This window comes from Drosophila yakuba, chromosome 2R, assembly GCF_016746365.2.
Source record: "Drosophila yakuba strain Tai18E2 chromosome 2R, Prin_Dyak_Tai18E2_2.1, whole genome shotgun sequence".
NCBI lineage: Eukaryota > Metazoa > Arthropoda > Insecta > Diptera > Drosophilidae > Drosophila > Drosophila yakuba.
Window position 1 is genome coordinate 9,535,189 of NC_052528.2, and position 22,972 is coordinate 9,558,160.

General features: G+C 40.7%; 2 protein-coding genes across 2 annotated transcripts; one reads left to right on the top strand and one right to left on the bottom strand.

The window, feature by feature from the left end:
* Window positions 1–945: 945 nt before the first annotated feature.
* On the bottom strand, window positions 946–2,588 carry LOC6529853. Its single transcript, XM_039372227.1, is given in 2 exon segments — window positions 946–1,974; window positions 1,977–2,588. Coding segments are annotated over 2 exon segments (471 nt in total). The 5' UTR covers window positions 2,055–2,588; the 3' UTR covers window positions 946–1,581.
* A 9,932-nt stretch (window positions 2,589–12,520) lies between these two features.
* LOC6529854 (chromodomain-helicase-DNA-binding protein 7) lies at window positions 12,521–13,546 on the top strand. The gene has a single exon (XM_002090784.4). The coding sequence runs from the start codon at window positions 12,634–12,636 to the stop codon at window positions 13,384–13,386; it is 753 nt and encodes a 250-aa protein (XP_002090820.1). The 5' UTR covers window positions 12,521–12,633; the 3' UTR covers window positions 13,387–13,546.
* Window positions 13,547–22,972: the final 9,426 nt, after the last annotated feature.

Consider the following 22,972-nt stretch of genomic DNA (forward strand, 5'->3'; position numbering starts at 1 on the left):
GAAAGGAATGGATAGGAAAGGAAAGAAAAGTGGGGGAAAAGGCGGAAAGAGCAGGAAAGGACAGGAAACCAGAGGCGACAAGCAGAAATGGCGACATCGTTGGCCACTCAGCAGCGTTTGGTACTTGAAGCAAATGACAGTGTGGCCGGCAAGGACATCGTAAGGACAATGCTAAAGAGCACAACGAGGGAAAAAAAACTCTGAAATAAGCGAAGGCAAACACACATAAATATTTCAATTTTTATTCGCAAATTTCACTTATGCATACATGTTTGACGTTTATGTGCGTAAAGTAAATATGAAATATTGAGCGGGCATAAAATTAAATCCACACTCAAACATACAAAGAGGAAAGATGTCAGAGTGGACCAGTTGGCATAACAAACTGCTGATAAAGAGAAAAGCCCGCTCGCGAACTGGAAAACATAAAGAAAACTGGGAATGGGGAAAACATCTGCGGGCCGAACGGTCGTAAACAAATGGAAACTCTGTGCCAGCAATGGCTCCGAAATTGTGGAAATAAATGTTCTGTTTTCGGGTTTCCTCACATCAATTTGGTGCCAATCTCACATAAATGTGCTCCTGTGAACTCAGAGGCCCAAAATGTATTTTTGCGTATGTGAAAAGAGAGGGCTTTGACTTATGTGTGCATGCCCCCATTCTTTTTTATCTACCATCGGCAATATTTTTGACTTGGTCAATTGAAATTTCCTTGAAATTGATATAGATATTTAATATATACATATGTATATTTAAAATATATATTTTAATAAAATTGACTAAGGGCCTAACCTTCCTTATAGAATTAGCAAGAGATTAAGTGCACGTAGTCTACAGACTGCGCAATTGCCCAACTCATTTATTCGTGGTCAACAATTGTCGTCATCTGATTCATGCCACGCCCCCTTTTTGCGGCCAAGCCCACCAATAAGCCATGCATTGGCAATGCAACTCCCCTGTCAATCAAGTGACAGCCACCCAGCCATTTAGAATTTTTTTCCCTTTGTTATTCAGCTTCTGATGGGAGGAGCCCCACGGTAAAAACTGCTTATCAATGAAGGAGCCACATACGTATGGAAATGCTGCCTTTTCATACATATAGATATGCGAACTTGTAAGGGAAAATCCATAGAGAGATTGGCAGTGAGACATTTGCATGTGTATTTGCTTGTTGGCTGGTTGGGGTTTTGTTGTAACGTTGACATTTACGCAACATGTCCCTGTTGCATGTTTGCAATTTGCATTTGCAAATAGTTGCCAAAACGAACATCAAATGCGGCTTGACAGAGAGGCAGGATCGCAGGGGAGGGGGCTAGTTTTAGGGGGTGTTGCTCTAACACTCTGAAAAACTTGGTAATGCAGCCAGATAAATATAAATATTTATGTAAGAAATGTGAAACTCCAATACGTTTAAATTTTTACACAAAAACTCTCCAAAGTATATGTATATTTTTTTTAATTTCAAGAAGTGCGAAGAATTGTTGGTACAGGCATACCAACGTCATCTTACGACTGCTTTAAAATTTTAGAAAAAAAGTTAAGACCATTTTTTTGACGGTATCTTTTTCAACTGTACTGCCATTATACTGACTTTTCCGAACGAAAGTTTGTAAATATGCATGCAAATTTCGCCCGTCCTCGCTTTTTTGCTGCATGTTTTGGCTGCCTGGAGTAAGCATTCGATTGGGTGGCATGGGAGGTGATTTTGGCCGCAGTTTTAGTTACAGTTTTCGGTTTCGGTTTCATGTTTCCCATGTTGCGGCAGCTCGTGTTGCATGGTTTTGTTGTTTGCCTCTTGGCATGCATTTTGATAGTTTCAGCTGGCGTTTTCCCCGACCCCGTACTTTGCATTTTCATAAATGCAGATACAATATGCGAGTGTGGCTCTTTGTATCTCAGCTGGTGTGCGGATGTGCTGTGGATTGGAATATTGGCCATATTGATAACCACACAACGTCGGCAGCTAACTGGTCTAAGGTTGGGGATAACATCAATATTCTATTTTGGCCAGGAGCCTTATTCATTTGAATCCCATCTCGAGCGTTAATTTGCATTCTCGAAATGCCACAAGGCTCCACAGAGTCCCTGTTCTACTCCTTTTTTGAGGTATTAGCATATTGAAATTTGATCTGTGTGTGTTAGTTTGTTTGCTCGTCAATTATAGCGTACTTTCACAGGCCTATTTTCCATTCATTCCCATTTCAGCTGGGATTGCAGGATGATTTGGCTCTGAATACCATTAGAAGTTCGGTATGGCTATGATTCGTAAATGGGGCTAGAAGCTGATGTAGATGATAGCAATTTGCTATGCATGGTTTGTGCTCACCTTTCTAAGAAGTGAGCTTTTGACTTGGCCTAAACAGAAGACAATTACACCGAATTGCGTTTCCACTAAGGCAAATATTGTTCCTCAGACAGGATTAATAGAAGCTGTTCTTGAACAGTTTTTCAACAACTTTTGAGGCTGAAAGCACTTTACCTAACTGGTCTTATTCAAAAGTGCTGACGCACAAGACCGAAATCATCACAAACTTTGCTAAAAATAAACTGAAGCTTTTCATTGCTGAGATAAGTGTTCTCGGAAAATCTTCAACTAGAAAGAGCAATTAAAAAACTGTTGGCTTCATTCTGGCAAATCACTTAAAATTATTAACAAACTTCGGCTCCGAAAGCCTGGCCTAAAAGCTGGCCAAATAAAGTTGCCATTTTTAATCTGATGCCATGACCAAACAGAAAGGAAACTTCAAGGAAATCCCACACACACTCTCGTCTAGATAAGAAAATCAGGCGACTGGGATTAAGAGGGGTTGGGTAAGTGCAAATCAGGAAAAAGTGCGTCGAGTTTTCCCCACGTTTTTCTTCTCTTCTTTTGCGGACTTAACAACATACAAATGATGAAAATGAATGACTACATCGACGGAGTGAATGAATGAATGAGTGAGTACATGAATAAATGCATGAACTGGTGTTTGCATGTGGAACGCGATGCTGAAAGCAGCTTACTCACGTTTGTGTAATCAGTGTGAAACCAGCGCAAGTCAAAGAAAAAGGAAAAGGAAAAGCTTGGGCAAAGAAAATCCAATGAGCAAGGGAAAAGGGTCTTTCGAATACAACACACCCATTGAAATGCTAACATATAGCCCTTTGAAGTAATGTATTCTATTTAAAATAGATCTGAATTTTACTTTTTAGTTATTTTTAAAATTTACCAGACTTTAGCCTATGGAAATTTTATCTTAAACGCAAGTTAGCTTTTAGAGTAAATCATACACCGACTCATTTAATAAGAGGTATTGCTAAAGGAAAAAACCATGTTTAAGTTGAATATACACGATGACATGGGACCTTCTTGGCTGAACACTCCAATTCCGTTCTGCTACTCCACACTTTTCCAAGGATTGAGTGACACGTCGTCGTTTCGCATGATGAAAATTCCATGTGACAATCGCTGTAAGCTATATGCGGAGGCGGGCTGAGATTAGGGCGTGGCCAAGGCAAATACCTTTATTGTATGTCAACGTGTCAAAGCCAAAAGCGCCAAAGTCAATTCGAGTTGTGGTTGTCGCTTCTTGTCGTTGACAGCTTTTCCAACATCACTTTCTCTCTTTCTCCTTCTCCTTCAAGCTTTTTGCGTTTACAGCTAGCGCAGCATATCTCGCGGCTGGCTGAGATTGGCTTAGCTCTTGGCTACAATGTTATGGCCGGGCTTAAAAGCCCTGACTCCAATGCACTCGCAATGACTCAACAATGGAGCGGCAGTCCATGAAGCCACACGCACCCATTAAAACTACTTAACGAGCAATTAAAATCACCAGCTAAGCACAAAAAAGCAAACTGTGCAAAGGGGCAAAATGCAAGTCAATTGCACTTATCAAATGCTGCCAATTAGAGCGGGCGATGGAACAAAAGAATTTCCTTGCCAAAAGGGGGGAGGCAGTTCCGAAACAAAAGCCAAGTCAGGGCACTAAAAATTTATGACAGCAACTAACCTCAAAATGTGAATGCCACCCAAGGCGCATTACGACCCAAATGTTGCGCCAAAGTTTGAGCAATACCCTTTCTTTGGACAGGGCACGTTAAATATGACGGCGGAAGGAGTACAAAATAATTTACAGGACCCTTTTGAGGATTTTTGATAAGTAACTATTTTAATGGGACTTTACACCAAACATCTCGCTATGGAAACTTCAATAAAGTCTTTAATAAAGGTTCCTAAAATTATGCAATATGATATGATAGTGTATTCTGTATCTGTATATGTATCTGGCCTATAAATAAGTGCAACTTATAAGCCCAAAGAGCATTAAACATTCCGTTTACCCAAAAAAATGCGAGATATTTCCACTTTTTGCGGCTTTTGCTCGGCGCCAATGATGTCGAAAGTTGATTGCGCTTTAATGGCCGAGGCGCTGCACAAAGTTTTGGCCTCCCCTCGGAGAGTTTTCCCTTTGATATGCATTGGGAGAAGGAACATTTCTAATTATTTAATGGCTGCACCGCATGCAGTTTTGTTATGCAAATGACCTCTTGGCCTGCCAAATATTTACGACTCGGGGCGTGTTCGGTTGCAGTACATTTTCCATTTCCAACTGCAAAGCGAAACTTTCCAATCATTATTGCAGGCGTACTCGCACATGGAGTGCGGAAACTCTCGCACACACTCACACACACACACTTGGCTGAACACGTAATGACCTCCCGCTTTTCCTTTTCCTTTTCCTTTGTGCAGTGATACGTGCGCGGCAAACAAAAAGAGCGCGGCCCAAACAAAAGGCGTTAAAGAAATGAGCCACGCCATAATCGGGCTTAAAGTGCTCGGGAAACTGGGTGAAGAATTTCCCACTTAACTGTGGAAATGTGAAAAGCCAGGGGAACTAGAGGAACCAGAGTGCATGAGTGAATGAAGGCAAGGCTCTTGAAATTTCAACTTTTTGTAGTTGCATATACTTGATGTACGAAGAAGGCTACACATTCCGCGCTGGCAGGCCATTTTTATCTGATTTTCCAATTGCCAGCCGAAGGAAAACAATAACTAGACAATCAATCCCAGAAGTTTTTTCCGGTTGGCCGTTCTATTTATTAGGTAAACTTTAATGAATATCACTAAAGAGCCTAAGGGAAGAAAAGCTCGTTGTCCTTTCATTTAAGGCAAATAGTTTTTTAACCAGATAAGTACTTCAAACATTGTACCTCACAAAATGACTTTGCCTTACTCAAATGATTACAAAATAAATCAAAGCATCAATCTCCTGTGTAATGCCGATAAATTTCAGTTTGAAGGGCATGTCCCTTGAAATTATTGGCTGGTAACTTTGGCTTTCTTCAATGGTGTGAATGTCAGCATAGGGCAGGACAGTCGTCCCATTTCAGTTGCTCCTTGGGCTGGGCATATGGCCTTTTGACAAGGAGCAAGGACGAGCTCGCTAACTTGATTGCCATTTCAATTGACCGCAGTTTTAGAATGCCTTTTGCAATAGTCATGGGAATCCAAATGGGGTGTGGAATTGGCAGCTACAGCTTTTGGCTTTTGTTGGGCTGCGGATGCCTTTTGTCCACTTCCGCATCATTACGGACTCCGTCGCTTTGGTCGATCTCATTTTTCCCCGCCATCTCTGCCATGCCCTCCTCCAATTTGGCTATTTTTCCTCGCATTTCCCGGCTTTTCCACTGGCTTTTTGTGGTTGGAAAGCGGCTAATCTGTCGCGCTCATTGAATGTCCCAAATCGAAATCTGAACTCGACCGGAAGTTGCCACAGCTGCCGGATGCATCGATACCCACTTTCAGTATGTGTGTTTTCATACAGAATTGCCCCGGCTCTTATTGTTCGGTTTTTTCGAGAAAGGAATTTCAATTAGCGTTTGCTTTTGACGAATCCAGATCGGGAAAAGTAGGCTACCATAATAGTTGCACAAAAGCGCTTTAAATTCGAGATCGACTAAGCTTAATTAATCTCTCCTATGTTCCCATTGAAGCTAATTAAACCATTATTTTAATACACATCTAAAATACAAATCTAATATTAAAAATAAGGTAATTTCATGCATAATGTCGAAAATGAAATCTAAAAAACCGAAATAAATTAAATTGGAAGAGTTTATCAAATGTTCTTGCCCAAGAAAAATCACGAAAACAAGCCACAAATCAAATGGATGCCGAAAAGAAACATAAAAAATAATATAAATTTCTGAAGAGAGCAACGCGATTCCAATTAACAGTGTCCAGAAAGACGAACAGAAACCATTTGGCATGCTAGGGTGTATGCCAGTATCCTAAAAAAATCCAAAAAGTTCCGGGACGAGTGGAGGAAATTTTCAGGGCAGACAGTCGAAAAAAGGAACGGAACCCGAGGAGCCGGGAACTTTAAGCAAAACATCCTTTTTGCGGTTTAGCGCTAACTGAAGCGAAATGTATCCTGCTGAGCAGCCGAAACCATTGCCTACTTTCGGGCGTTTAGCCCGGCACTTTTCAATTTAGTTGCCATCGCCAATTTGCACAGACAAACTGCAGCTGCCACAAACAAAGTTTGCCGCTCGTCGAGGAAAATTCTAGAGTTCATGAGGAAAATTCTTGAGTTGATGGCCTTTTAAAGCCATTTGAAGCGATTGCTGCCAGTGGCAGTGGCAAGCAAGTTTTCCGCCAGCGCCACCACCAAAACAGCAAAAGACCAAAAACGCTTTGCGGTTTTCCAGCTGCTCCTTCTTCTTCCACTGCGGCTTTACTGCCGCAGTTTTGTGGCCAGCTCACAATTTTGCAGTTTCCAGCAGTTTTTCGCTATGTCTGTGTCTGTGTCTGTTCATGATTTATGTTGTCTCGCCTTGGAGCTACAAAATCCCGGGTCTGCAAGCGCGAAAAGAGGAAAATATGGAGGAAAAGACCACTTGTCAGTCAATGCAGTAGAGTTCTGGAGTTGTTCCAGAGTTAACCTTTCATTGAAGAACAAACACGAAAAAAAATATGGGGAAAAGTGCTCAGTGGAACATGCAAAAGTTGCAACGATTGACTTAGGAAACTAAGTGGGTTTTCCACCCACTACTCCACCTGTCCCAGTCACCTTCGTTTGTTTGCCCAACTACTTGAAGTGAACCTAATGGCCTGATGTCTTCGATGAGTTTATTTGTTTGCCCAACTCTTGTTTTCCCTGCCTGGACAATTTAGTTAAGAAAATTATCGTTTGACTGTCAAGTGTTGACTTGGCCACCCACATATGTAAGTATGTATGTCCTTGGCTAGCAAAGTTTAAGGAAAGAAGTTAGCCGTGGTGTGCTTTCATGCTGAAAGGTTGACAGGCTGGGCAACTTGAATATGAAAGTTGGTTAATTGAATTGAATTCATTAGAGAGTCAGCAGATACTAAATAAATAAGTAGGATGTGGACAGCTAGAAGAGAAATCTTATAAATTAAAGTGAATTCATTTGGGACTAACTATTTCTGAGAATGTAATGAAACAAATAAATGGAAAACAAACAATTTATTCAAAGAAAGTTACAAGAGTTATTTGTTGACAGAAAACACAAGCTGCATATAAAGGGTTTATTAAATATTTATGTTAATAAAAGTGTTGTTTAAAAAACAAGATTATAATGTTTAATTTGTCTTCTTGAACATATTTGGACTACAGCGGCTTAATCGTCTTCAATAACACGTAAATATTAGTAACAGCCAATTAGTTAGTCCCAATTTGTGCTCATAACTTGATCCCAATTGCCAGCACACATGTGCAAACATTCCCCTCTGGTCAAGTCTGCGTATACGCAACATACTAATTATGTTCCTCATATTTCTCTGCTTACAGGAAACCACATGTTTACTGCCATACCCCGGCGACCGAAAATTTCCAGGACATGGCCAACAACTTTACGAAGGTACGGAAAAAGTTCCTTCCCGCAATTCCGAAAAAAAAGTAACTGGACAAACTTCACCTACAACGGTCACAACATCAGAGAGAGGAAATGCAAATTTCGCCACCCACTTGATATGTTAAATCTGCGTAGATTTATCAACTTTGCTAATTAACAACGTTTTCTCTTAGTTTCTGGCCGCTCTTAGTTTTTTAGCCCGATGGTCAACCAGAAACTAGTCCAAAATCTGTTTACACTCGCAACACGAGCCACTGTTGGCCCACCAGGATCTTGTTAACGGTTTCACTTATGTAAGTTCATTAGCAGCAGAGACTGGCCATCAATCAAATCAGCAAACTGGCCAACTGACTTGGCCCACATCGGTTCGGTTAGTTTGCGTTTGCGGCTGTCGAGTGGAAATGAAATGAAAATTAGAATGAGCACACACACACCCAGATCGACTGACTAAATGACGGGTTGACAGGTGAGTTTTGTGTGGCTGTGAAGCCGGTGAAGCCCGTGGAGCTGGTGGTTCGGGATCCGGATCCTTGGACAATGCCCGAGGGCAACGCGTTGTCACGTGAGTGGAGAGCTAGGCAATCAACGAATCAGGCAACCAATCAAGCGGCGTGTTACATGCAACTGAAGCGTCTACGTGACCCCAATGAGCACAGAATCCAACCGACGCAGCCCAAAGCCACCCAGTGCAACCACAGTGGTGTGGGTGGTGGTGCTTTCAACCCATCCAGACTCGCCTTTACTGTGCTTAAAAATGTTTGGTTAAGGAACGGGATAAACAGTAATTGGTAATACCTTTTTAAGATAGTGAGGTGCCCCTAAATAACATTCACTTCGCATTTGTACTATTAATTTATCAACATAATAGTTAAAAATACTATATGTCGCATCAAATTATTATATAAAATAATTTTTTTAACTTGTATTAGTTTATTACTAACCATTCTAAACTTTGGAAAGTGCCGAAAATCACTTTTCCATCTGTGCACCGTGGCTATCCCACGCACAATTCCAAACTCCCTCTTGCCATATGGACTCGCCGACGTGCGTCTGTCAGGCTGCGAGTCCTGGCCAAGGACATGGCCACCAGACAGCCAGGCATGCTAGCACTTCTCGTACACCACCGGCCAACTCGCACTGGCACTCCCGCTGCTCCAGGCCATTTAGTCCCTGCGACACGTCAATGCTTTCATCATTTAATTAACTGCTTCGTGTGGCTAAGTGGCCAGGTGGAAGCTGGAGCGGGATTGCATATCTACATCTCACGTTTCAATTCGCAAGGAGCCAGCGGGAGGAGCAATTCTAGGTGGCCCGTTTTGCATGCCACCTTTGATTGATCGCCCATCTGGCGGCGAGACTTGCCGGGAAATTTGACTGTCACTTTTCCTTGGCCAGTTGGGAAATGCGAGCAAGTCAGCAGACAAGCCCGAGTGATGTTTATGCAATGGGTAGTCGAAGGAAACTAGTTACAGCGCAAATCGATGGAAACGTCCACCTGGAAAATTGCCTTTTGGACTACTAACTTCCTGCGTTAATATGGTTAAACAGAATATATAGTGGTAAAACAAGTCTAGACGGAAAAACTGTTCTATAATATATTGAATCCCATCAAATAATACCCACTTTCTTCTATAGAAACGACAATATTCTTCTAGTTGCGCAGAGGAAAGATTACCTTTAATTAAACACCCTCATAAGGCCAGGTTTTGGTCCTTTCACTCGCTTTCAATGCATTCTGATTATTTCTAAAATAAACCCCAAGGAGCACCAGCCAAGAGCGCCCTGAGTATCGCATTTAGAGATAAACTTGTGTGTGAATAATTTATGGGCGTCAAACAAGCCAAAGCAACAAAATGGAAAAGTTACTCCGGCTCTATCTGTACTTGTACAGATTGAAAAGAAATCCAAAAGCGATTTTTGCGTTGATTTATGTTTTTATTTTCTGCATTATATTCGAGTTTATATTTAAAACATTAGACAACGTCAGCGGCGACACAAAAGAGATAAAAAACGAGCTGAGTACTGCAAAAATAAAACTGCAGCTGCAGCAACAAAAATCCAAACAAATGTAGGTGGAATGTCGGGCTCAAAAGCGGACATTTATACTCGTATATATATCTGGATAGATAAAGCGCGGGTGAAAGGGCAGGCAGACAAATAAAGCGGAAATGTTAACAGCAACGAATGGCGCCAGCGACAGCAGAAAAGAGAAAGGAGAGGAGAAAGCAGAAAGGACGGAAAACTCAGAGGTGGGGCTGGCTTTTCCTCCTCCCGAATTTTCATTTTGCACACGATTTCCGGTTAAGCACATGGGACAAGCTATCCCAGCTTGATTTCCCCCAGCCATATGCGTATAATTTATGTTGCAATTTATATATGTGCTCCTCGATATTCCATTTTTCGGCAAACTCCGATTGAGTGCCAGTCGAGCGGGCAAATATTCAGTGCAAAAAAGGTCGAGGCAGGTGAAAAGTGGCAGCACCGTTCTGTTGACATCGATACCTCGGAGAACTGGAAGTGGAAACTGCACAGATAGAATAGGTGTTTAAGGAAAGTGTTCCATAGCTGCTACTCCAGTTTGGTCTCGAAAAGTTTAAAGGGTATTTCCAGAGTAGCTATTAACTTAATCCCAAACAGTCTACGGTAATGTAGAAACGTGGCGATTATAACTTCATTACCATGCATTAGTTCTTTTATCAAAGGGGTAAGGTGTGCATTTTTAAAATGGATTCCCAGATACCATTTCTTTATCTGCACCACATGCAGCAGTGACATTAAATTGTTTTTTTAAGTTTTGAAGTCCTTGCTGAAGCTGAAAAGATCACGGAAAAGAAGCAAAGAGGACAACAAAGGACCTGAATAAGCGAAGAGAATGCCAGTCAAGAGGGGTCTCCTACAGAACACATTCCTTTGCAAATGTCAAGTAAATAGTTGTTTGCTCGACAATCGGCAAAGGGCGGCCCAAGAACAAGAACAAGAACTCCTTCAGGACAATTCGCTCCTTGAGCTTTGTCTTGCTTCTTACGCCGTAAGTCTGTTAGGGAAACTTAAGCATTAGTAGAAAAATGGTGGTGCAGGGGCAACTCGTTGGGCTCGCTTCAAATGGATATTACGCTTATATTACTTTAATGGTTGTGCTATGAAAAGGCTTTAAAGTTAAGTATGGCTTTAACTTATTTCAAAATTGTTTGTTAATGAAGAGATTAAATGTAGTACCTAAAATGTAGTTATAAGAACTATGTAAGAATATTTGGAATAAGATGAGTTTTATGAGGATTTCACGAAAGTATCTTTACGAAAATCCCTTAAACAAGTGGGCAATGGGAGTCATGCATTTTTTTGCATTATAAGTGGCAATTTTGTACCTTTTTCATGTTCTATGTATCTCTGATAAATTGTCTGCCCGTCCACTCAACTTTAATTTGCCTGTCATTTCACATATCCTGCGAGGGCTTAGCTGACATTTGGACCCGTCAACTGCCACTCCCATCTTCCTCCCGCCCTTCCCAGGCTTTTGGCTGAGCTGCGCACATTTTGTGAAATGTAAGCGGAAAAAGGGGAAAAACTGGCACAGGTCGCAATCTGGGGGCAGCAAAAAAGAGGCTGGAATGAAACTAATTACGTGGACGACTTTACACGCAGATAAGACTTTAATCACCGAAATGAAATGAAATTTCTGTTAAGGGATAACAGGAGGGAGAAAATCCTTCCAGGCCTGCACTACGTCATTAGGGAAAAGGCTGCAGAGCAAAGTGTGAAAGCCAAAAACGCGACCACGAAGCGGGTTAATTACGTATGTACAACAAACAATAAATTACTTGGTCAAGAGGATACAAAAAGAGGCTAAAAAGGAAAAAAAATTAAGTAAACTGCGGAAAAATAAGAAAGAAATTAGTTAAAAGAGACCCTAATCAGCTTAGTGGACTTTTTGTTTTTCTCGGAAAAGATGATTAAATTTCTCTGTCAAAATCAAAGGAATATTGCGTATACGCCGTGTGCGGCTGGACTTTTGGATAAATCCTGGTTTGACGTTCTTCGCTTCGCTCCTTTTCAGCTGTCACTCCTGTAAGCTCCTTTTTCGACTTCGGTTTCTCTTCGCACTCATTTTCCCTAACTCCTTCACTTTATACGCTGCCTTTGTTTTTGCAAGCTCACACAAAAACAAAATATACCGAGCAAGCCAGAAAAAAGGCGAAGGAATTTTTTAATTATAAAATGTGTTTATCCGGAATTAATTGTTTTTGTTGTTCTTTTTATTTTAGCAGCTGTCCTGTAAAAGTAATCCAGCAAAAATAAAGTCTTTTTATCTCTGCATTTCTCTTTGGTAAATTACTCGCATTTTAGCCTGGACTTTTTGTAGTGCATGAAAAAGAAAAACAGAAGTGTTCACAATGGATTCCAAAGTCTTTTCAAAAATACTTGTCGGGTTATTTTCCCCAGAATTCTTCTAATTCTATTTTTGTACATTCTAAACTCTGGTGCTACAGTCTGATGAATAATTAATAATAATTTAATGATCGTTGAACAAAAACAACTTCTCACAAGAGTCCCCAATAAAAGAAGCCCATACCAAAATCGGAGCAGCGCAGATATATTTCTGAGCTACAAGTTCATAATATATTTATATATAATATATAGGCACCAAATCGAATTTTTCATACAATCCTTGAATTTGCCATCAAGTAGTGTAATTGGCCCTGCTATAATCATTCAAATTATTTTATTCAAAAACTCATTTCATTACTAGTTGCAGTTCAACGAGGTCTCAAAAACTAAATGGCTTTCAATTCAGCTCCGCATCGCAAAGCAAAGCCAACCCGCTTGAAGAATCCTTTGGTGATCCCTACGTATCAACAACAGGGTACCGATTGTGGGCTGGCCAAGGAGAAAGTTCCTAAAATGGTTTCCAAACGGGTTACCAGAAACGGGCCACTATCCAAGGCGCAGGCACCAGAACCAACTTCCAAGGATACCATTCGCGATATGACCAGGATAAAGAACCACATTGATCTGGCCCAGGCCTCCAAAAATCCGATCAGAGCTGCTGGAGGAGGAAATGCTCAAGTGGCTCCAAAGTACCAGAGCGCGGGTAATGTGGGCAGCCAGCCAATAAACACTGTTCGAACGTCAGTCCCAAGAAGCAGCCATCCAAAACCGACTCCCAAGGAGACAAGGGATTGTAAGGAAACCCAAGAACTCGTCTTCAAGGATCCCAAGGAGATGCGAGCTCCCAAGGAACCCAAGAGTTTTAGGCATTTTAAAGAGCCCAAAGACCAGAAGGAACCCAAGGAGTCTAAGGAACCGATGGAATCCAAGGAACAGAAGGCTAAGGGAGCCGATAAATCGCCCAATGTTACCCATCGTACTGCCCGCCACAACACCAATCGCACCAAAAACTACTTCGACAAGTATCTGAAGTTCGCCTTTGATCTGAGCACTCCCGAAGGTGTTCAAAAACTGGAGGCTCACTTTTTTCCGGACCAGAACCCCACCGCCTCTGGCAGCGCCAACGTCAATAGGGAGGAGTAATACTATTGTGAACTTGTATAATATGAATGAATTCGTGCCCAAATTTACAGTACTTCTTGAGTTCATCTTAAATTTCAGCGATTTATTCATTTAAAATTATTGTGATTGCAAAATGTTAAATTAGTAAATAATAATATAATTCTGTCGAGTTCTCAGCTTACTTTACATTTGTAAATTAAATTTTTTAGATTTAAATCGACAATGAACATTTAATAGGTTCTTACAAGTCTTGTACAATTTTAGTACATTTGTCCCACAGTTTAATTATTAAATATACACCATTTATGTTTTTCCCCTGAGGAAGTTCAAGCCCAGTGGTGTAATGAGGGTTTATAACAGTTTTGTGAGTGTTTGGCTAAAACGAGGAAAAACGATGTACAAAGGACCATTTAAATAGTGGGTAATGTTTTGCAGGGATAAAATAAAATTTATTGTGTGGTCCAAATGCCGCACTCTCTTAATTTCTTTTTTCCCTATGCAAATGTATTACTCTTTGTTCAACACAAACTCACGCACACATCCATCCATCCATTCGCACACTTACCAACACACACACACAAAACGCTCATTCAGCAGAGCAACAAAAGCTGCGCACTGGGCATTGTAAATCATAATCAAAACAATAGAACAAATGAAGCTAATGTGCCGCATGCAAAACAACAATCGGATGAATGAGTGGCAGGAAGGACGGGCGGGGGTGGGTAGGATATGTGATCCTGGTCGTGACAAAGCATTAAAGCTGGCGAATTAAATTTCAGAGCATCAATTCATCTGGGGGAAAAGAATTACTATTTCAACCTGCTATCTTTAAAATTCTATAATTACATAACTCACATTTGGCGTTAGTCGTAATTTTGCATTTCAGTGACTATATATGTGAATCTGTGTATAGTAACTATTAGGGACGCAATAAAAACTAAAACCGTGCAAAAACTGAATACCGATAATACGCGGTGAGTGTTCATAGTGTATTCAACTAGGAGCTTCTATAGTTCGCTTTTCAGGCGCAAAAAAATAGTGGTCAATGACGACTGACCGATGCATTGTGATTTATTGTCCGTGCGCGTGCTTATTTTATTCAATTAATTTTTCTCGTTTAAGAAGAATAATAATAAAACAATTCACAACAAAAGCGCGCAATTAGTGCGAATTGATTTATGCCACTGCCAGCGCATTGATATCACCGAAATGGATGTATAGCCAAACGTGTTACTGAAACTCGGCTTAATTTCGCCATATTCCAGAATTTCCTCCTGCAACGCTGTGTGTAGCTGGTTGACATCGGGTCAGATCTGTTTTTCCAAGCATTTGGTCCCCTTCAACCAGCTGTAGCCAGTGGTTGATGACAACGAAGTACGAGTAAACTGTGATAGACAGACTGAAAGCGTAAATTACTATTTTTTCAAACAAAAATGTGGGATGTATTTATTTATCCGTTAAAATGGACAAAACCTAAGATAAGTACGCTTATTAACCCATATATGTTAGTAAAGCCTGCAAACGTATGCGATATGGTAAGTCTACTCCAAACCTCTTTCGTCACTGCATTTTAAATAATTCTGGCCAGCAGGATAGCGATGCAGGACGAGGGATAATTGTTGAATTATGTGTGTTTATTATTACGGGCCATACCTTAGTTCACGTTCTTAATTTAATTTACCTTTTAACAAACGCGTTGACAAAAAGTTTCTTCAAGACTTCAACTTATGCTTGATAAACATATGATGAAACGTAAGTCACTTAGTGGATTCAAAGATTTTCTGGAGAAGATCGGATTAGGCCAAAATGCATTTGCAACTTCCTCCGAGGTGAAAAGCAGCTGGTTTTGCTGCGTAGACAATTTGGGGATCCAAATAACTCATTTTCATGTCGAGTGCATTAAGGCTAAGAGCATTAAGTATTTACCGATTAAATATATCCGCACACGCACAGAAACACACTGATGGTCATTGTATGCTTGTGTGCTTTGTATGCAAATATTTGATAAAACTCTAGCTATGTCAAACAAAGGAGCTGAAGAAAATCAAACAATTTGGATTTTCACTTCATCACTGATATCCATCCATCGCTTTCAAACTGAGAGTTTCTATAAGCGCGGGTTATCAAACAAAGTGAATTTAATTAATTTTATAGTCATATGAAGCCATGGCTCGAGAAAGGCCACTCAATTAGTTAACAAGCTGCGTTGGCATTTGCACTCCAATCAACTGGACTGCTATCTATTCAGAAATGTGGCAAATCAAGTGATATGTAAATATTCCGTATTCTGAAACAAAGTACATTTGATAAAACTTGAATTAGAAAAGCTTTTTAGCTATTTGATATATTTAAAAGGCTAAAACTGGATGAAAACCACACTAGCAACGATTTTTTACAGTCAGTAGTATTGCTTTTTTCTTCATTTATGTTATGTAGGCTGCAAAATATACAATTGATAACAATTATAAACTATTTGTTTACGATAAAAAAACTACTGCTTTACTTTTTAAGTGACTAAATAAATATTTTAGAAATTTAATAGTAGATGTTTTTTTTAAAAGAAACCGCTCCGGGTAAACTTTCGGCGAGCGCGTCCATAAATTATTCGATTATGCGCAGCCTGAATCGAATCGGAACGAATCGAATTGAGCTGAACTCAACTCAACTGAATTGAAAGTTCAAATTGCATTGAATTTCAAATTGGTCAGCGCTTAATGAAGGCCCAGCGAAATGGAGCAGAAGTGACGAATACAGTAAAAAGCCAAACTCTCTCACTTTTTTCGGGTAATAGAAATTCAATTTAATGTGGATTTACATGCAGTTTCCGACGTCGAAGAAGTTTTTCTCTTTTCAATGAGAGCGTTTGACAAATCACCGCATGGACCGGAGGAAGTAGGTGGCTGTAGGGATTGGATGGATTGGAAGGATTGTGGGGAGTTGGGTGGACTGGAGGTGCCTGTGGCCGTGTCATGAAATGAAATCGACATGAAACCAACGTGACCACCGTCATTAATTATCGCCGGCAACGCCGTGCTCCGCTAATTACGACATGACCGGCACCCGGAATTCCAGCCTCATTCCTCGCCGCGCTCGGAACTCGACTCTGGAACTCCCGGGGATTTGGGGAGAGGAGTTCGGAAATCGAAATCGTTGGCAGCATGATGGCGCGCACTTTGCATTTTGGCCACGAATAAAAAGTGTGTGCGGCAGGCCGCAAATTTATAGAATGGCCAGAGTGTGCAATTCTTAAAAAAATTAACTAAAATAATGGGGCATTTGCATGGGCATACAACCACAATTTAAGATGATTATGCATACGTTCAGTGCAAATTGTACAAATGAGGCCCACATGGGTTTTCCCCTACTATAGTCTATATATAATAGTATTTTTATATTAATTTAAATATCCTGTTCTAGCTTACATACCTAATTTTGACTTTTCAATTTTAAATACTATTGTAAACTATATTTATTATCTCTCCGACAAGCACACACAACAAATCCATCTCGAATCCACCCATCTTTGTTAGGAACAGGACCAAGTGCTAGCTGTATTCTCTACCAATTCATTTGTCATTGCGAACCATTCACCAAAGGAAATGCTTTGCAAGCAGGCGACCAAGTGAATGTTGACGAAATGCTGAGGAATCCAACGCAGCGGCAAGGATAATGGAAGGACCTCGACGAACGAGATGACCGCACCATTCATTTTGTCATTTTGCAAACAAGTCGCTGTAGAAGATAAGTCGCGCCAAGTACGAACTTAAGCCACTAAAGCGCAGGATACACACTACAGCAACAGGATGACAATGTCAAGGAGCTGCGGCATAAAGTGGAGCAGAGGGAGTATTTCCACCAGTAAGGATTCAAGTGGAAGCTGCAGAAACTACCAGAAAGGAGTCTACTTAACCCCGTGACCAATGTTCCTCCTCAAATGAAATATGGAACTGATTTACTTTATCAACAAATTAAAAGAGATTTTGATTGAAGTCATAAAGCACATTCTTCGCATATTAAGAAAATGTATCGAAAGGTGCCACATCTGCAAGTGGGATTTCCACTGCCACTTCGACACTTCAAAAGTCATGGCGAACGCAAGGATGGCTCGAAGGACAAAGGTCTGTGGCGAGTTGTATCGCTACCAAATATCTGAGAAGACGGATGGTTGGTGGTGCGCGACAGAATAAACGGGAAGGTGCTTTCTGTGGTGGATTACATTCGGGGTGCGGATGGTTGTGCGGTTATGTCAATATGACGACAATAGGATTTGCCACGATAAGCTTCTCTGTGGTCCTTGTTTTCCACGAACCAGTGGGCAAGGGGGATTTTCCAGATTCTCTGACGTCTGAAGAGTTCGCAGATAAATGAAATTCGCAAAATAAATGCATTGAAGTGGGCTTTACGCACTCCTGCTTAGTTTTCCCTTTACCGACTGTCGACGTCAGCGGTTCATAAATATTTAGACTCATTTTGCCGAGTGTTATTTTATGCCCACTTGTCAAAGCAAAGTGGAACACAATCCTCCGAATCCAAACGAAAGTGTGTTTTTGCAAACAGTCTAATGTTAAAGAGGTAAATATGTGATTAGCCCGGATCTTTCCGTGATTCCTGCTTTCACTGACAGTCGTTGAAGTCACGTTTACTTATTTCACTAAAAATGGTTATTATAAATGGTAAGATAATATGATTCACTTTACCCATTTTTCGATATTTTACTATCATTATAAGTCCCATTATGATTAACCGAAAAACTCAACTTAAAGAAAACTTATTCTCATTAACAAATTTTGTTTGTATCAATTATAATACTCATACAGTTTCTGAGACGAAAGGTGCACAACATTATTAAAATACAATATCTGTTCATTGCTAAAATAAAAAGGTAAATATAGTCATCCTGATATTTTTAATTTTGAAAATTGTCACATAACTGCGAATGAAATTCCATTTGTTTTTAGGATTAACCAAGAGATAAAAATAAAATACTGCTCTGGTATAGTAATATATATAATTTTGACTCATTTATTTTTGTTTTAAGTGACGTATTATCTGCAACATATTTACACGTTTTTGTAACAGCCAACTGTTTGCATGCAATTAACTTATTTATCCGACCCGATTTCGTATTAAATCGAGACTGATTTATAGTTATGGATCACACCTGTTTGGATGGTCATTCAAATTGATTCACACGACGCAAACTCTCAGCCATACAATTATCGTTGTTTTGTCACTCGCAACATTCGCATTAATTGAAGTGCCACATAATATATTTCCCATTTAATGGTGAGTATTTTAAATAATTTTAAATGAACCGAGCGCGGTCGTTCCGGAGAGCCATTAAAGATATAATAAGTGGATGTTATTTATGGCAGCAGTTTTTTAAACCACAAAAAAGCGTAAAAATAATAAAGGGTTTTTTCGCATTTAAGGAATTTGAGTTGATTTTGGGCGGATCCCGGTTTTTCCCTTTTTCCCGCTGCAAATCCTGGCCAAATAACTCATGTAAAGGACTTTGAAGGCTAAAATCTCAGCAGGTGGATGGTGGGTGCGGATTTGGGGGCCTTCCTAATATGGCCATATATCTTCCGCTGACATAACTTTTTATGCCCAAAAAGGACTAAAAGGACTGAGTCTGAGATGAGTGCCAGCCCCCGACGCCAACGTCGTCCTTGCGGGGGAAGGCCTGCGAAGGGGTCGCCGGAAATACGCTTCACGTTTTACTGAATTTGAAAATTTGAAAATTATTCATGAGCATGTGGAAATTAAATTCAGGTCCGCACAAAGAGATTTATTTGCCCACCTATTGTCCTCCCTGTCGCACCGCTCCATCCGTCTCGCTCGCTCTATGCAGTGAAATGAAATGAAAAGGCCAAGAGGCTATTTATTTGCCGGGAGCGACTTCTCGTCCACCCCATCGTCATCCTCGGCTTAAATCCCCTTCCTATCTCCATCTACTTTTTGTCGTCGCCCTTTCAGTAGTTTTCCCCATGCCCCTTATAAGGGGAATCCTGACTACAATAACTGTTTCCCCATTATCATAATCGCGGAAGTGAATTCCATTATATTTTAAAACATATCGAGCTTCTAGTACCGCATTTATCCCCCAGACCTTTTATTTGGAACCAATTTTCGGACTTTGTAGCCCATTTTATGCAGCATGTTCCATCTGTAAGTGTATCAGATCCTTTGCCTTCCCCATTTTGCGCACTTTTTGTGAAGTCCGACTTATCGCAAGTTTTCCATTATAAAATTAGGTCAGCTGCGAAAATAACTCAACTCAACTATTTTACCAGTCACTCTTTTTATAAGTATACATATATACATTCGCTGAGTTGCGGTCGGCGGACAAATATTTAGTCGGCTGGTCGCTCGAAATGGGCGGGTCCGGAAAATGGAAAAAATGCTAATTTGTCTGTTTTACGCTGACATTGGTCCGGATCCGAAAGCAGGGACTTGATTCAGTGCCCCAGGAAGACAACATCCTTCCATGGCCATGGCCATTTCGAGTCCATCCCGTGCCATACCATCTCCATTCGATCCCATCCGACGTTGGATTCCTTTGGTCTGTTGTCATAAAAATTGTTTCCATTACATTATGCTGATTTCGGGCATTTATTCAGGCCGACTGCCGACTGCCGCCTGCCTCCTGAATATCTGCTTTTGTGGCAACTTAATTTCCATTTTTTTTGCTGTTTGTCCCCGTTTCTTTTGCTCCTGGCTTCCATTGCGATTTCCACTAGCGTGTATTTGGGCAAAAGGCAATTTCTATTTCTTCATATCGCACAGAAAAGTTGAATTTGTTGTCCTGCAGATAGCGAGGGCAGCAGAAAAAGACCATTGGTCAAACAATATAACTACTTTTTTAAGCTTTTCATATTTTGCGATTGGGTGGGCAATATAAAGAAAAGTGCTTGCTTATCCTGCTTTTTGAAAGTGGAGCTGATTATATGATAGGTAGAGTTTGTTTGGCTGACCAAACAGTTAATTTGATTGGCGTGCCGACGTTCTTGGTCCACTCAAATATTTCCAGTCGCGAGGACTGGTTGTTCCTAATAAATAGCACATACACAACTACTTATCGATAACTAAGTTAACCTTTGGAGGAAATAAATATTGGATAATATGGGTGGATAAATGGATTGGGATTAGGGATATTACACGAAAAACCTTTATGATACACAAAAATTCCTTCTATACACGCCCATTGCCATTAAACCATTACCAAGTTATGCAAAAAGATCGGTTTTAATTTGCTCGATGTGCTTATACTAGCTGAATTTTATTTCAGGAACTTGAGCCACCTTGCTGAATCCCTCATCTCAAAAAAAGGCAGAAAAAATAATCAAAGCGTATCGCATCGAACTCATCAAACCGCCAGTCATATAACCAGTGACTACTACAACACCAAAGGCAGCCACCGCAGCAACAACACAGACAACTAACAAACCGAACAACGTGCGACATGCAACACAATCCACCAGAAACAACAACCAGAACACCAAGAACCTTTAGGACAGCGAAAAAAAATGGCTGGCTGCAAAAAAACTGTCACTTTACGCTGATTGCATCAATTGAAGCTCCACTGTGGCGCACGTCCATTCATCATCCGGTTGCTTCATCAACATGATGATGACATGACAGCGGCGGTTGAGACGACCCCCCGATTTTTGTGCCCCTGCACCACCCATGGAACCACCCACAGAACACCCCAAGGAACGCCCAGTGGAACCACCTGACGAAAATCCACTCCCCGATCTACGCATGGCCAAACTAGACGAAGGTTTCCAACTTAAAAAGAAAGGAAATGAAGAAACAACAGAAGAACGAAGTGTTTTAAGTTGTTATTGAATTATACCCTTCGATATATAAACTAATAATTATTTAATGTTTAGACAGTATTCAATTTATTTTGCGTTATATGGGTTGGTTTTGCGAATATTTATTAGTACATTTACGATCAAGCCACAACGCCAAAACCAGATAAAATGCGATACAACCTTTTTCGAGAGTAGGGAAAGAAAAAGGAGAAACAGAAATGAGTAAAAAGTGAAAAGTTTGCAACTTCATTTCGTGTTTTCGAGTGATAGGGATGGGTCTTTCGGTGGGGTTCGGCACACAAAGAAAATAACGTATTCTTGCACAAACAGAGGACTAAACGAATTTTGAAAATAGAATTACAACTTTTTCGCCCAGGACTAAAAGGAAGAAGATGAGGAAGGCACTGCGAACAGGATGTCTAGAGCAAATTTGTCCGTTCGCTTGTTTCCCGAAAAGGAATTGGCGCTTGTGTTCCTCAAATTAGTGCAACGAAATGAATGGCGGTGCCAGCAATAACAAAGCAGCCTTGGCAAAAGGATAAACGAAATGAGAGATAAGATACTCTTGGGAAAACCAGCTCTGGTACTACCATAGCTATTCCGAGCTTTATTGGCTAGTCTAAGGAAATTACATTTGTTCCCCTCAGTAAGTCATGTCTGTATGTAGTTATTGTAGAGGATTAACTATAGGCGAAAACTGGTTTTGCCTCAGAAAAGTTCACGTTAAACGGCGAAAAAGTCGAAATAATTGCATATACTAATGCATCGTTACTTATAATTTTGTATCCGATGTGTGAGCCAAGTGACCCTGACTATGTCAGGTATTGCTGCATAGAGTGGACGGCTGAGATATAGGAGCCTCACATGACCAGGACTTTTTGGCCTGGCTAATTCCTTTATTACGATTCGTTAGAGCCAACTTCGATGCAGGGGACCTGGAGCCACAGCAGCAACGACAGCAATTGGCCAAAAGTAATGAGGAAAAAGAAAATGCGTCCTTCAGCAGGGGTCACTAAGCCCCCTCCTAGCACCTTCCCCTGGTTTCCCTGTGATGGCTCTGTGAGTGGAGTCGAAAAGTTGAGCAGCTTAATTGCTTTCATTTGGCTTTGCACTCGATGCATCAATATACGTTGATTTTTAATACAGCCAGAAGGATTGAGCAAAATGTGGAGCCCTGCTCTGCCGGCTACGAAGAAATTTTCCAGTGCACTTCACTTGGCAAACAATGATGCAAGAAATTGATTTTCAACAAGCTCAAGCTCAAGTGCCCTTCGCCCTTCCCCCATCCCCTCACCTCCACCAGTTTTCCACTTTTCCGCTTTCCACCCACCACCCTGTTTTCCACGCCCTTTTCCACTTGAGGGCGGCGACGTCTGCCTCGATGATGAAACGTTGTCTAAGACAATTGCTTTTTGGCCAAAGTGCAAGAAATAGATAAAATTAGTGAGGGGCGTGGCTCACTCGAAAGTGCTCCTTGACAATTGAGGAATGGAAGAAGGACTTTCTCTCGAGTGGTGGAAATGCAATCCTGGCAGCTGCAGCTGCAATCTCGGCCGAGTCTTAAATGGCAAATCCCGATTCTCTCGATTTCCCACATTTGTTTTTTCACTCACACATAAAACGTTATTAAGCCATGCATTTACTTAATTGGATTTATTGACACTAGTTCTTTGGTTTTTTTCCTGAATTTTCGTTAAGTTTCAGTTCTTCCTCAGCATGCAAGTGCATTTGCATAATGCGCAAATATACATAAATAGCCCTCTCGTATTTTATCTTTCATCTACCTG